Source organism: Hylaeus volcanicus, chromosome 7 (assembly GCF_026283585.1).
Source record: "Hylaeus volcanicus isolate JK05 chromosome 7, UHH_iyHylVolc1.0_haploid, whole genome shotgun sequence".
Taxonomy (NCBI): domain Eukaryota; kingdom Metazoa; phylum Arthropoda; class Insecta; order Hymenoptera; family Colletidae; genus Hylaeus; species Hylaeus volcanicus.
In genome coordinates, this window is record NC_071982.1 from 13,342,013 (window position 1) to 13,357,816 (window position 15,804).

General features: G+C 35.8%; 1 protein-coding gene across 3 annotated transcripts; it reads right to left on the reverse strand.

Moving 5' to 3' along the window:
- Positions 1-857: 857 nt before the first annotated feature.
- On the reverse strand, positions 858-15,784 carry LOC128879993 (transportin-1). Of its 3 annotated transcripts, none has more exons than XM_054129596.1 (15): positions 15,622-15,782; positions 13,849-13,924; positions 13,584-13,763; positions 13,152-13,500; positions 12,873-13,074; positions 12,409-12,799; positions 12,008-12,319; positions 11,684-11,921; positions 11,313-11,602; positions 11,114-11,212; positions 10,932-11,027; positions 9,537-9,612; positions 8,051-8,225; positions 7,829-7,955; positions 858-2,989 (listed from the first exon to the last, which is right to left on the reverse strand). In XM_054129596.1, exons 1-14 carry the CDS (start codon positions 15,724-15,726, stop codon positions 7,848-7,850), a joined length of 2,697 nt encoding a protein of 898 aa, XP_053985571.1. In that variant the 5' UTR covers positions 15,727-15,782; the 3' UTR covers positions 858-2,989; positions 7,829-7,847. The 3 variants fall into 3 exon arrangements, 2 of the variants coding, with proteins under 2 accessions (XP_053985571.1, XP_053985570.1); XM_054129595.1 differs by having other exon boundaries at positions 858-7,463; XR_008457729.1 differs by lacking the exons at positions 858-2,989; positions 9,537-9,612 and having other exon boundaries at positions 15,622-15,784.
- Positions 15,785-15,804: the final 20 nt, after the last annotated feature.

Genomic DNA, 15,804 nt, shown 5'->3' on the forward strand with positions numbered 1-15,804 from the left:
AAGTTTCTTTCGCGAGTTGCACTCAATTATTTCATGTGGTCGTGTTTATATAAATAGACAATCTACTTTCATAGATATTCATGTTGTAACAGTAATGGAGCAAAATGAATCGTGCACAATTCAGTAATGTAACATAAAACATAAATTATTGTGCATGTATTACTTATTAATAAAGCGAAAGAAACTTTTGGGACAACCTAATATATAATATCTTTCTATATATTCTATATAAAGAAAGACTGTTGAAGTCCTTGAAGAATCTTCATTTCTGGAGAGGAAAGTTCTTGCACCATGGGCTTCAATTATGCATTTATCATTCTTTCGTTGCGGGAGTCTGTCATACGTTGTCCTCGCCGATTTCCGGAACTGCATGCACCGCATCAATTGTACTGCAAGAGATTGTAAAGGAGCTAGAGTAAGTCTGCCTTCTAATTCATGTTTTCATAGTAATGCCGTTTTAGTTGTTTATATAACATGACATCCTGATTTAGTAGCCTCCTGAGCAACAGGTACTATGAGTAATATCATACCATTCGTACTCTATTGCACTTCATAATAAAAATTATTTTTGAAAGAAACCTGTGTTCAATAAGTATTCCATCTTTGGCTATACAAAGCGAGCAAGCTACATGTAACAGCGAAATATCACCTACCTCTTTGGCAGGTTCTCGCGACTCCTTGATGGTCGTACAGGACATTACAGGTGTATCTTCTAAATGAAGCGCCAATAAAAGCAAGCTTCTAAAATAATATTAATTCAAACTAAAAATTAGTACAAAAGCATATGAGAAAATGCGAGGAGAAAAACAAAAATTCGTCGAAGATGCTGGAAAAAGAAGACACTTACACGGTTGGTATTGTACGCCAGTATTCCTCAAGGTTTATTTCGAATTACTTTTCGAATGATGGCGTCGCGTAGCACGCAAAGAACCAAGAGAAAAGTAAACGACGGAACTATCATTCTGATTGTGCGCATGCGTATGTACAATGTGCGAATCGGTGAGAGTGATGTGCTCCTGCTGGACCGGTAGTCCTCTGCGAAAGAGGAGGCCTCGAATCGGTTCATCCGTACACGTGATATATTTAATTCTAAAAATAAAAATGAAACAAAGAGTTGCCCCTGTTTGGTGTCGAGTGCTTGGCTTTGGCGTAAAATGAAATGAAATGAAATAAAAGTCCAGAGGTGTCGAGTACTCGAAACATTTGAACAGAGAAAAACTAAATCATACATCATGGTAGTGTTGAACTAAATGTATTCCATGACTATGATTAATCAGATACGGATTACTGATTTATGAATAATAATTACACAGTAATCGTACAATTCAAATCGCAGTTTTTACTCAAGAAGTAACATTTATTTAATTTTCATTCATTATTAGAAACGTATATCCAGATAAAGATTGTAAGCTCTGCAAGATATACTTGATGAAAAAAAACCTACAAGACATCCAGAAATTATAAGTACGATTTCGTTCGATCGTATTGCAATTACTTGACAATTAAATACAACGAATAGGAATTCCTTTCAAGTACTCGAACAACTCTACAGGATAAAACGCTTGAAGCTTTTCCAATCGGTCTTTGCGTGTCCACGTGGCGTCTTCCTCCTCCCTTTTTTCTTCTTTTTTATATTACGTCTTTTTTTTTTTTACAATAAAATGCCGACATTTTTGATCATGGGCCCTGAGGATCGCAATTCCTACAGATGATAATGTGATCAGAAGGATCGACGCAGTCGCGCTCATTCCATTAATCAGTTACAACAGTAATAATAATAATAATAAATTGTCAACCGACAGCATAAAATAAATTCAGTGATCACAATAAGACGATTGCCTGAAGCTTATTATCGATATACAATACTGAGTACCGTCCCCGTTTATCTCTCAGTTTCTTTCCTTGTTTCTGTCTTCTCCTGTCATGATGGTCCTGAATTTCCTTCCTCAGCGAGATGTTTTCCTTTCAGGTTTTTCGTTCGACAGCGTTCGCACTTTTAGTCTTAATCGTAAACGTCGAGATCAGCACCTTTCGTTGCATCTTGGCGAGTGACAGACGTGGGCAAAATTCTTAATTAAATGAAACAAGAATTCTTATCTAGACAAGAATTGTGAATAACGAACAATAGAAACGCTCGTTTTGGCGTGTTAATATGTTAAATTAAAACATTACAATCTAAATAATACAATGAAATTACGTTGAATAAAAATTTATCCGCATAACCACTGTTGCGAATGAATAGCTACAGAGATTTTATTCGTATAAAATTCTGCCCATCTCTGGCGAATATTTATCGTGTAAGAAGTAAGGAATAAGGACGTGTGTATGCGTGTCTCTGTGTGTATAACAGTCTCCATTTTCCATCCTTTTTCTTTTCTAGTTTCTTTTTACTTAACATGCAAAAAACTTACTTGCGATTAGAGATAGACAAAATTTTCATCTGGATAACAGATTTCAAATAACGAGTAAAAGGATAAACGATTGTTCGTCCGTTACTCGTTAAAATTCGCAGTATGGAACAATTCAAACTTTGTCGAATAAACGTCACGAAGAGATTGCTAAACGTTAGTTTTATTCGTTATCTATTATTCGAACAAAATTTTGCCCTATCTCTGCTTGCGATCTCTAGTCTTGAGTTTCCGTCTAGGTGTATATGTACATATATATACTTAAGTACTAAGCAGTCAAGGTATGCAACAATAAAAAGAACACCATTTTCTTTTTTTTTATACGTTTTTCTCTATACCGAGTGTGAAACACTGGACAGAGGAATTCGCTGGCGCTTGCGAGACGCGAGAGAACAGAGAATTCTTATACAGACGGATGACGATGGTTCGATTCGAAAGAAGAGAAGAGCCTTCGTTCGTGCCGCAAGGATAGGATAATCAGGTACTAGGAACAGCCCCATGAAGTTCCGATCCTTTGAGTGAAAGAAGAGAATTCTTATGCCACGCTTATGTTCCAATCGAGAGTACTTAAAATATCGTTCCTGGAACAGATACAGTGAACTCTGAAATAAAGTCAATAGGCGCGTCAATTAATTAAGACATTTCTGCTTCTGTAAATGACGTCTAATAACCCCTGAGGATCGTGCCTAGAGCAGACGTAGACAAATATTATATTTAATTGAACAGTTACCAAGACAAGCTTCTGTACGTTCCACATAGTATAATAAACCAATCATAAATTGTGTATTTTTTATTCGTTATTTGATTTGAATAATAATTTTGCCCACCTTTGGCTCTGAGTTTATTTACACCCTGTTGACCAAACGTAAATTCGAAGACCTACAGTCGTTGGTGGGTTCCAGTACCATCGAAAAAGAAAATGCACAGCATGATTCTGCAGCGTTAAAAATAAAAATAGTTTTTCCACTTTTTAGTTTACCGCATATGTTCCAATTTTAGATAATTTTCTTCTCTATTCTTAAGAGCTATATAAATATATGCAGTAATTTAAGTGAGCGAAAATTATCTTGGAAGATTTGCTCTCTTTTCTTCCGATTTACGTACAAATACTTCGTGTAAAACGTCGTTCTTCTCGATTGGGACAAACAATGTATACTATATATATATATATTCACACACGCACACGCATATACACATTTCTATTTTACAATGTCAAGACAGCGAAAAATTACACCCATCCAAAAAAGCTGTATCGATTCTTGTTATGTGATCGTCCATAATTTTTGTTCTCAAAACCGTTTTGAAAAATGTTTACGAATTTGCGTAGGGAGAAAAATATACAAGTGTTTGGATATTTTAAAAAGAAGGCGACGAATCGAGAGCTACGTATTTTTTTCTTTCTCTATTTTCTTTACATACGCGTTTGAATCCCCAAAGGATAGGAACCCCCTCCAAACACTGCCCGCACGAAGCATTACGATTAAATATAATACACACCGTACAATAATTACAATAATATAGTATTAATTAAGAAATATTACGTTAATAGTTATTATTTAACCACATGTATGGCTCAGTCTATTACGCTATGCTCATGCAACAACAACAATAAAGATACAACAATATTATTTACTTGTGTTTGTCATTTAATTATTTTACTCGTCATTTGTCTCCATTTTGTTCTTCGTTTCTCCCGTGTTCGTTTTGTTTTGTTTGTTTGCAATCACCCCGTATATTCTCCCACATACATACTCCCTTTACACTTAACACACTCTAGTTTACTTTCTCTCTCACTCTCTCTCTCTCTCTTTGCAATAGAAAAAACTTGGAAATTTGTCAAATATCAATCAACTTCGTTTCACCTTCATTATATAATATTATATATGTATAAATAGATGATTCTTTACGTTTAATGTTCCATTTATAAATTTATTTTCGTCCTTATCTTGACTGAGAGCTCCGAGCATAATAAATAATCGCGAGCCACGCGAGTTCTCGACGGAAGCCTACTTTACAATATCATCCCGTGCACGCGTTGTGTTTTATCTAAGTCATTCAATCGAAATTATATTTACAATGGTAAGGTAGAAGATAAGTATGAAATGTTCTTTCTGAGTCTACGATAGTATAAAAATTCAATATGAAAAACCAGAGATCTATAAACACGAGTGTACCACTGAAAAACATTCTTGCTTTAGCTTAAGAACTATTTAAAATATATATACAGAGGGTGTTCAGTCCTGGTTCAACCGAAAAGTAGGATGACTCGTACATTGAACATAAGTTGAAAATGTAGAGTACATTTTGAATATAGAGTACATTTTCGACAAACGACAAGAACACCTTGCGTATACCTCGAGTGAATCGAATGCCATTAAGCACTAGTTAATTCTGTAAAAAGTGAAAAAATGATCTTACATTGCATTATGTACATACGTGAAACATTACAACAAAGTAGACGCGATTAAAGGAAACATCGTTTAATTATTGCCCGCGAACCGTTTTAATTTTTGCAAGACATTCGTTGAGACACGTCGCGTGGCTCTGTTCTATTTTCATCCAAGCCCTTAAGTAATTATAAAAAATAGTAATATCACAAAAATGGCGCAGGCAGGGCAAGGAAAGGACCAAAATATTGGGATAAGTGTGATGGCAATATGAATCGTTGCCATTTAACGAGCATGGATCGAATCAAGGAGCGGTCACGAATCGTACTGTTCTGTTCTCTGCGCAGTTCTTTTGTTTTTTTTTTCTATTTTTAAAGACGAAAAGAAACTATTATCAAGTTCCAGTTTCTCGTTACGAGTGTGTATGTGTGTGTGGTTTCTTTCGCTCAAAATAGTAGAACAGCAAAATAATGATCTTTTTTCATATAGTCTACGGTTTAATGATAAAAAAATATTTTTATCGTCAGATTGTACTAGTCACACTTGGTTAGAGAGTGTGTATGATACTCGATCTATGTTATGGTGGATCGACAAAATTATCTTGCACGTTACGATACACGATGCAACGGAATCAACGCATTTCTTTCATTCTTTCAGCGTCTATTTATCTCGCTTGCGCTAGTTCATCCTGCCAGTACTTTCGTTTATTAATAAACTTCAAAGTTTGATTGACAACAGTGACTTAACGATGGTCAGCTTATTTCCACGATTTCCATGCGTTGAGCTTTTATACTTTTATACTTATTCTTTTCCGTTTGTATTTTAACACTTTTGACAAAAATGAGAAGAATAACGAAAATAAAAATACAGCTTAATACGTCATTTAAAGTACTAGAAATCGCTTTTACAGGCTTTTACAACTTTTACAGTCTCGATACACATTACATTCTCGCAATTTCAAAAATTTGTTGTTACTTTTTTTGTTTGTTTTTCTTTTTCTTTCGTTTCCTTAATTTGTCTTCAAGAAACATGGTAAAGCGCATCTTGGTACGGTAAGAGTGCTCGCCTTTTTCGAAATGGCCCAAAATGGACTGGAATGACACAGTCTGCGCTTGAATTTCAAACACAATTCTAAACACAACAAAAATAATGTTCGAAACGTAAATGGGAGATCAGCATTGTGATACGGTGCACGTAAAATTTTTTCCTATCGCGATAGATTTCACGTCATAGATTTAGAAACTCTGTGAATCGTTCTTGCAAAATCATAATCTTCTTATATGTCCCTTGGTTGTTAAATAACAATTAACCCGAAGAGGTGATACAAGCAAATTTGAAATACACTCTTATATCATGTGATAACAAAAACGTCCATTCTAAAATTGTATTATCTATTTACACTAACGCTAATGACCCTAATTTAATATCTTTAACAAAAAAGAAAAAAAAAATCACAAAATTGTCTGCAGGTTAAAACATCGTATGTTCGATATACAATAATAATAACAGTAATATATATATACATATACACTCTATATGTACGTATATATTAATCGTATTTGAAATATGTTTCACATACATGACGTAGTTGTCAGATAACCTAATATCACAATCAGCGCAAGGAGAAGAGTTAAAGTAAGCAGAAAAATTTTGGTTCAAAACGAACGGAATGGCACTTTCTGCGTTTACATCCATTGAGTTTCAACGTATAAAAATACATATTCTCAAAAACCTTCTGTACACTATGAAATTTCTAATAACATACTCTCTATTCTGTAGCTTTATCAAATAAATATTCTATACTCTTTGTCCTCTAAAGATCTACGCAACTCATCGAATGGTAGTGTGTGTATGTATGCACACCTCTCTTTCTCGAAAAATCAATATCTATATCAATACAAATTTTCGATCACAGTAGTTTAGCAAGCTCTATAACGTGAGATCTATGCTCGTTGAATGTTTTACTCTTTTTCTTTCATTCGTTCAGGTTTTTTTTTTTAATTATTTTCTCGTTCGTTTTTTTTGTTTTATTTTTTCGTTTTTCCCTTCGCATAAGTTTCCCCTTCCAACTAATCGAGAAGAGTCGGTTTTTCGATTTGCAGCTGGGCTTAAGATGGCGGTCGCCAGCAGCACTTTCTTTGTCACGTTTCGATACGCGAGAATAAAAACACTTAACAGTGTTACACAGCGCTAATGGAAACGGAGTGTACAGCGTGTAGGTTTTACTACGTTAAGGTATCATTTCGTTTTTTTTTGTTTTTTTTTGTTGTAATGCGGTTTACCATTGTGTAGTAGATACCTTCACTTTAAAATGGTCGGTGACCCCAACACAGTTCCTCCCTCCCTCCCTCCCTCCCTCCCTCCCCCCTACCCGCCCACCCACGCGTTACGATTCGGCCCACCACGTTGTTTTGTCGTTCTCATTTTTTTGTTTCTTCGTTCCATTCTCACTTCGATTTGATTTTTTTTTATTTTCGTTTTACAGCTCATTGCCAACCGCAGAGCTCATGACGCGTATTAGTTCCCCCGAGAGCCTGACGATGACCATATAACACGGTAACGACAACGATGTTGCTGAGAAGAGGCCGTGGTTTCACCCACCCACCCTGTCCACCCATAGTTCTGTTTCCCGCCCAACCCCGTTCGGCCTGCCCCATTAAGCGGCCTTCTGAAATAGACACATTACTTCACGTTAACATTCCTCCAAGTTCATCGTACCGAAGAGAGCTGAAGAGAACGCCCCTGGATGAACGCGGAGCTTACCAATAAAAATTTTTTTAATTTGTACTATTGTCCTACATGTTGGCTGAAAAGATTAGAAGTGTGAAAAGTACTTAGTGAGCACTCAGAGGCATTCTTTGTAACTCTCCTTGAAGTACTTATAGTTGGAGTAAAGATAGAATCGACGAGGGTTAATCATGACTGCACATGTTTCTAACTTTGACTACTACTTGTTATACTAGTAACGTCGATGCTACTTTGTACGATAATTAATCTATGTTCATTGCTATAATTTCTCAAATATTAGCTTACCGCATTTAGGGAGGGCTGCTCAGACGCCATACATATTATGGAGTCGTTCACTGAGCTGTGGCGGGAACTGATCTGAAAATCGTTTCCAATTTTCCGCACCAACTTGTGATTTAAACCCTTGTAGTATCTGTAAACAAAAAAAAATGAGTATGGATTTTTAGTATCTTGAACTGTACAGTAAGCAGCGGAAATAATATGTATCCACGTTTGAGTTTTCTATACCTTTTGGAACATGTCTTTGAGGTCTTCTCTTGGCGAGATCCAAGATGCAACAGCATCGCAGAAGAAGATGAAATCTTGTACGACTCCCCCTGGATTTACCGTAATCATCTGACACATACCTCTAAATGCTGAGTCCTTTTCTTCATTGTCTCTGATGCTCCGCAAAGATGTGCACCTAATGAAACAGATATACGCATTACCAAGTGACCGATGTGCACACTGTACAAAGAAGGTATACTCGCACGAAATTGAATTGAGGAATATATATTTAATATAAAATTTGTAACTCTACCACATTGCATAGCAGCTGTACTAAACATATTTCTTCTCGAGTTAAAAGTATTAGGCACATAATCGCGATAAATGTACCTTCTTTCTAATTAAAATGATGACATACATTCATAAGAATGTGATTATGACAAGAAATGACAGCTAGTCACTTGGTATAATATTCATTCCTATAAGTTTATATATAAATAGGTTCTTACAATTAACATTTAACGAGGCAAATTTATTGGCTTTTCTGAGGTCAGTCCTATGCTGAAGTTTCCTATAAATATCTCTTTTACATTGTCAGTCAATCCTATCTTAAATTTCTTATCTCTGGTTCAATTTAACAAGCCTAATAATCAACTGAGAATTTAAATTTTAAATTACCTCGAGTAAATAAAAAATAATTCAATGTACTGTAAAACATGATTTTGTAAATTTCGTCGGATCTCCTTTTACAAATGCCTCGCCCAAAGAAAATTTCACATTTTTGCTAAAATAATGTGACTGGCATCATATGATAGTATAATCTCATTAAGGCTTGGTTTACATTTGACATCTCTTTAACGTTAAATTCCTCATTATTGCAAACATAAAGAGACATTAGCGATAGTTACGGTTACGATAAGAATGTAACTAAGAAGATATACCTGACAAATATTAATACTGTGTTATCGTTAACATGCAAAGGACACTTCTGACTGAAACTACCTATACACAGTGAAAAGTATGTAAAAAAAAGAAAGAAAAAAGGTACATTTCTAATTTTCAATGCAAGGCAGTAATACATAGGCCAAAATATTACACAGACCTAAATGTGACAAATGTAAACCTACCCTAGTCTCTTGAACTGCATAATTTAAGAGCCCATAACATACTTGCACGGTGGCAAATCAATAAAATTAAACCATACAAATGATAAGATGTGAAACCTTTAACACTGTGAAAAACTTTGGCCAAGTTTAATGCTAAGTTTAGGATAAACCGGGTCCGAAGTTTCGTAGTTAAAAGGTTTTACCTCTTTTTTTTAAAAACAAAATCATTATGGACTCGATACGTAGTATATTAACGCTACAGTATTCTTGCGGAAAAATTCTTAGCAGCCCCTGATGCAATGTACTGAATAATCGGGAATAATATATAATAATAAAGTGCTAATAAAAATAGAAGGTAATATAATAATTAATAGAATATAATAATAAAGAAATTTACACACCACTGTCGGACAAACTGCTGTAACATGGGGGCGACGTCGTGGGGACACACATAACCTAGGCGACCGATCGTTATGGCTACGGTTTCATTTTCATTTCGGTAAGTAGACAAGTGAAGTGTAGTGAAGTGACCGGAAACACAAACAATAAGACAAACTGATAGCGAACCAACGATCAACTCAGGCGAACATGTTGTCGTTTATAAATTTCAATTAATTTGCAATTAATCATTTAATCAATAATAATCAATTTAATATTAACAATCAATAGAGACAGTGGGAACAGAGGTGAACATATGAAATACCGACAATGAACATAGGCAATACCGTGCTATTGTAGCTGCTGAAACAATAATAAAAATTAGATAGCAGCGTGCGAGCCCATGATTTGTAAAACCGACATGAGTATGATCTCTACCAATAAATGTCAATACAAACAAGAACAACCAAGAAACACAGAAACTAAAAAATTTTGTCGTGAATTTGAGGCCAATTTAAATAACACTGGTTGAAACAATATCTGGGGCTTAGATGCAAGCATAGTATATACTGAATCGCAGTAAAGTTTTCATGGCAATACCAGCCATATAAAGCCTGCAGGCAATCGCACACCACTAAATTAGGTCCAATATACAAATACTAATAGTTTAACCCGCTGATAAACGTGCAAGCGTGGTCATGTGGAACCACTCGTAGTCGTCAATCTGTGTGGTTATTACCTTTGATAAAATCATTTACAGAGCAATACACCTAAACTTAAATGCCACCGGGTGCTGCATCTAACGCGAGGACTTTTCGTCTATTCGTATACATGGGAGACTTCTCATTAAGTGATTATTATTACCTAAGGTACACAATGAGGTTTATATTTCATGTGTACACGGGACATTCACGCGTACACATTGAATGTATTTGTGTATATAAAATACACGTATTTTAACGCGTGATATTAATACACGTACGGAAACGTCGGTTCTAATCTATATGTTTCTGCGATTTATGTTAAACACGTGACACTTATGCCTAAAATGAAAAGTTTCCCCTCGTGTGCAGAACTTACTTCTAATAAGAAAACATCCTTCGGCACAAGTTTCGATAGATTCAATTGAAACCAGTGGTTATGATTTTACAGGAACTTTTCAACTATCGAAGTATTCCTACAAAACCATGCTCACTGGTTTTAGTCCCAGATAGACTTGCGCCTAAACTTTCCGTGTAAGAAAAGGTACATTACTTCTACGATATAGGTGAACAATGGTAACGTAGTCGGCATTATTGCATTACTCAAAAATGTAACTTTCCTACGCATTACCCCCTACCATTTAAAAGTATGCTCCATATACTATGCTGTATAAAAAAAAAAACTATACGTTTAGTAAATATTGTACAGCTACTCACCCGTGTTTTCTAACAGTGTTTTTGGCGTATTTGGTCTATTGATTATGTCGATAAGTTGAGTCAAAATTAGTGGAATATATGCGCTCGTATCGGATCCTACGAAGCAGAAAAGAAACATGTTGTACAAGGGAGGCTCATTTCAGAATGTTTCATCATCCGAATATCTTTTAAAAGAAATTTACCGAGTTTAATAGCTATTTCGCCGATAGCCCACGTTGCGTTGTTACACACAGATATAAATTCGGGATTCAAATTCTGACCAAGTATAGGCATAAAATCCGCTACATTGAAAATAATCATAAAGTTAATTCAATTCGTACAAAGGTATTGCGGATTTTGTAATGTACAAATGGATTGCGTAAACGAACGTGTAAGACTCACGTATGCACGGGAGAACATGTTGGAAGCAGGCTTTTGTAAGATCTCCTAAAAAGGCAAAGCTGCTCTGTCTAACTTCAGGCATAATATCTTGCATACACTGATACAATAGCTGCATTACATTGCTATTCATTACTAAGCGTTCCATGTGCCCATCCAATCCTTCCGCCAAGCCGCTAAGAAGGTCTAACGCAACGATCATAAAATCTTTGTCAGGCGCCTCGAATTGTTCTGGGCTCTGCATATTTGCTATATGTTGATTTAGCGTCTGCTCTACGAGGGATACACACCGCCTATTGAAAAAAAAGGTACACATAAGCGTTCAGATACGATCGAATTTACAAACTCTGGTCTTTGAATAGAAAGTAACTCACTTGTAAACGGGCTCGCAGTAAGGAAGAAAACCTGATCGCAACGCAGTTGCAACCGAAGAAAGACATTCCAGCAATGGGAATAGGTCTTTATCTTCGTCTTTTAATACATTCCATTTATTAATTAACGGTGGCATAAGAAGGTTAATATAATCCGGTTTATTAAGATGATGTCCCACTGAGTCAGCAAGCGTACCAATTGCGTCGTACAATATTAAAAGATTTTTGTGTTGGTATTTACCTGTATTCGCGGAACAAAAATGTTATGATTTAGTAATTAATTTCGTTAAAAAGAAATAAAAATATCCGAACTTATATCCGACTTACCGAAGGCGAAAACAAGTGTTTCGAGAATAAATCCTAAATAAGGGACCAATTCTGTGCATGCTTCCTCTTCTAACGTCGCGAAAGCTGAACATGCGGCTTCTTGGACGCGTTTACTGCCGTCAAGTACTCTTTTGAGTAATTCAGTTAGCAAAGGCTTCAAATGCGTGTCGTGTGGCTGCGCACAAACCCAATGTGCGTAACGACTAAGCGTCCAACATGTGATGGCGCGTACCAGCGCCTTTTTGTCACTTAAGCAATTAATTAGATATGGAATTAATTCGGATAAATGTGGAATCATGCCAACCATACAACCTGCAGAAGATTATATTTTGTATTATGATCTTTTAACTGAAAGCGCGTAAACAAAAAATATAGATTCTAGAAATCGTTAAGAAATGAACCTTCTGCTATAGCTCCTAATGCTAATATTCCAGACTCTTTGATTTCCCAATCCTGGTGGAAAAGAGTCTCTTTTAAAATTGGTACTAAAACTGGTAACAGTTCTTCTCTGAAGACATTTGCTAACATATCCAATGCAGCGGCAGAACATTTTCTCAAATTCCAATCGCTAAGCGACGATTCATCGTCGCATCCATCTTCAACGTCTATATCTTCATCGTTACAACCACCATTCTCATCCGTGTGTTTGATGGAACTATAGTGCATATGGTGCGTTTTTGATTTATGAAATCTTGGTCGGATGTCTTCTTTCTTATCTGGGATCATTTCGTCTTCTTCTACATCCCCCCTTAGGAGTATTATATCTATTTCAGAGTACTTCATACCCCTTACCTATAAAAATGAATAATAAATTTATTTATATAGATTGTCGTATACTCGAGCCCAGTACTTTACGATTACTTACCAATACAGGTACTAAACGACTTAAATGTGGTGCAAGTGCTTCTTTACAAATTGGTTGCTCTGCCAATGAAAGCCAAAATTCACAAGCTTCCAGAGCGACTCCTTCATCAGGATCCTGAGTTCTCATTAACATATACTCTATTATATTGTGCATATGTGGTATTAATCTATCCATTCGAACTTCGAGCAACATAACCAGCGCTCTGCAGCGAACAATATAATGAGTGTCATATCATTCAAGTTTCGTTATTATATTTTCAATTAGAAGACATAATTGTACCTGCAAACATTTTTTCTAACATCGGCATCTTCGTCATTAGCCAAATGGAAGAGATTCTCCAGGAAGCTATCTATGTGAATCATGAGAGCCTGCGTACGGTTAACAATGAACTGATTAACACAGGCAACGGCATGCGATCTAATATTAGGGCTAGAATGTCTGAAAAATTGCAGGAACTTTGGGATCAAAACGTTCAAAGGTCGGTTAAGCGCATCCGAATCTAATATGTCTGCAGAATCTTCGCATATTTTCTGAAGAGCGCCAAATGCGCCTTCACAGACGTTGAAATCTTGCGAATCCAACATTTGACAAAGCGCGGGTAGCAGCTCTGGCCATAAAGTCAGTTCACCTATTACAATAAAAGGATTCGTTATAACGTTGTGAATGCATACTTATAAACACTAAATTTTTTTTTTGTAATACAAAATTTACCTTTGGATGCAATGGTAGTTATTAAAATACCAACGGTTGCTCGAATTAGAGGCGAGGGATCCCCAACGGCCGATAAACATTCTTGTTTGATAAAATTTTTAACTTCTGGTAAAAACTTACAAAAATTTGATTTAACATTGTTCTTCAGTATCAGTCCGCTAAGAGACCTCGTGGGTACATCTTGAAATGAAACATACAAATTAAAATTTATTATAGTAGACAACAATAAATTTCAATGCATTAAAGTAATATTTAAAATACATACCCTCTGATGTGAGTTTTGCTAAAACAAAAATAAGATAATTGTTGAAGTCTGGAAACTTGTTTAATTCTTCCAATTTCTGAGAAAGAATTGTTAAGGAAATGTAGAACAAAAGAGCTCAAAAAGAACTCGTATAATTGTTACTATTATGTAACAAACACAGAAATTGATATTGTACAATTATGCCCAATATGTATTAGATACATAAGAAAGGGACGCGATATAGAGTACATAAGTCACGTGCAATAAATTCCTAACAAATGTATACAATTTTTACAACCATCACAACCATATTTAATTGGCTACATACATATACACAGTACAAATATAACACAAGAAAAATAACTGTGTCTACATCAAATTTATATTTCTGTAACTGTACTAGTGCCATGTTGGCTATAATCCACAGCAAATATTTACTAACATTTGCACATACTATTTCATGGAGCATGTCTATTTGACATAACTGCTACAATTATCATGGTGATAAAAAAACAAACTCTGCTGCAATGTTAATGTACACTAATATAAATAACAAAACAATTGAAAAAAAATACTAAATGTTTAATCATATTGAACTTGTAATTGTAACTGTTCTTTTTAAATATCTTGATAAGTTAAGATTTCTTACATAGTATCTATAAATAAGAACCTTGATAAGAAGAAAATTCATATAACTTGAAATATTCATAATTTCTTTTCCACTTTGACTTTCCATCACTCGATAGTATATATTCTATAATAGATAGAATTAAAATATTCCAATAAATATACCAGGGAAAGAATCCTGGATGGAACATATGCAAACTTTTGTTGTACCTTCAATATCCTATATCAATGATTCATAACCACTGTGACGCAAATGCTTGGCAACACATTCAATAAATTTTGACATTTTGTAATTTTTAATTCTGTTACTATGATTATTTACGTTTAATGCCTTACGTCTAAAGCTGTGTCATTAGCTAAAAAATTAAGAATCTTCCTTCGATCTATAATATACACTACAAGTTTTACGCATTTCCTTATGAAATGTGCCATAAACACAAAAGAATTGAAAAAAAGAACACTGATCTACATAATATACTTTCGTAATTAAGAATTTCATACAGCTACAACTTTCTAGAAATAAAGATAAAAAACTAGTTGTATGAATGTAGTTTATTTCCAACAAAAACAAGCGATTTTCATGCAATTTTCAAATGAATTTTCATGTATTTTGCATGTGCGCATAGATTTTTGTAGCTAAACGTAAATGTTAGCGCTTAGGGTATAGCTCACGTGTTATTAGTGAAAAAGTTAGCAACTACGGTCGGTATTATCCCACGAACCCTAAATATCGAGCCACTGGACGGCGTTCGAAAAAAATCCACGTACACGATAGCGTGATAGGACACGCGTGCTTGTACAGGGATTCGTATTCGTCGCGAATACGGTGTCTAAACATCTTTTCAATCGAGCCCGTGGATGACAAAAAAGAGGGTCCCCCGTGACAGGCTGTGCAAAAGCGCGCCGAACGTTTTCACGTTCCCAGGGCCCAACCGAACGAGTAGCCTTGAAATATTCATCGATATCAGCCGTTAAGGGTTCCTCCATGGAATTCGACGAAGGCTCGCGAAACGGGGAGCTTCTACAGAGCAAAAGCACGCCCCTCGATCGACCTATCTTACCCGCTTCACTTGCGTTACCGCGTCGCGGGTGTACTCACCGGGAACGAAACTCTCGTACGCATTTAACGCACCACGAAATCGTTTGACACCGAACGATAAAGGATACTTCTTGCACAACTCGCTGAGTAGCCGTATCGGGGCTCTGAGACTCCTTGAGAAGCGTTAAAATTTGTCTAAGTCCTTCCTCTTGCGGTTGCCACGCCATTTTCATCGTGTTTTTCAACAGCACCACTGAACGCAGCCAGCCTTCTCTGACCTCGCAGATAAACGGAAGCTCCCCACGGTTACC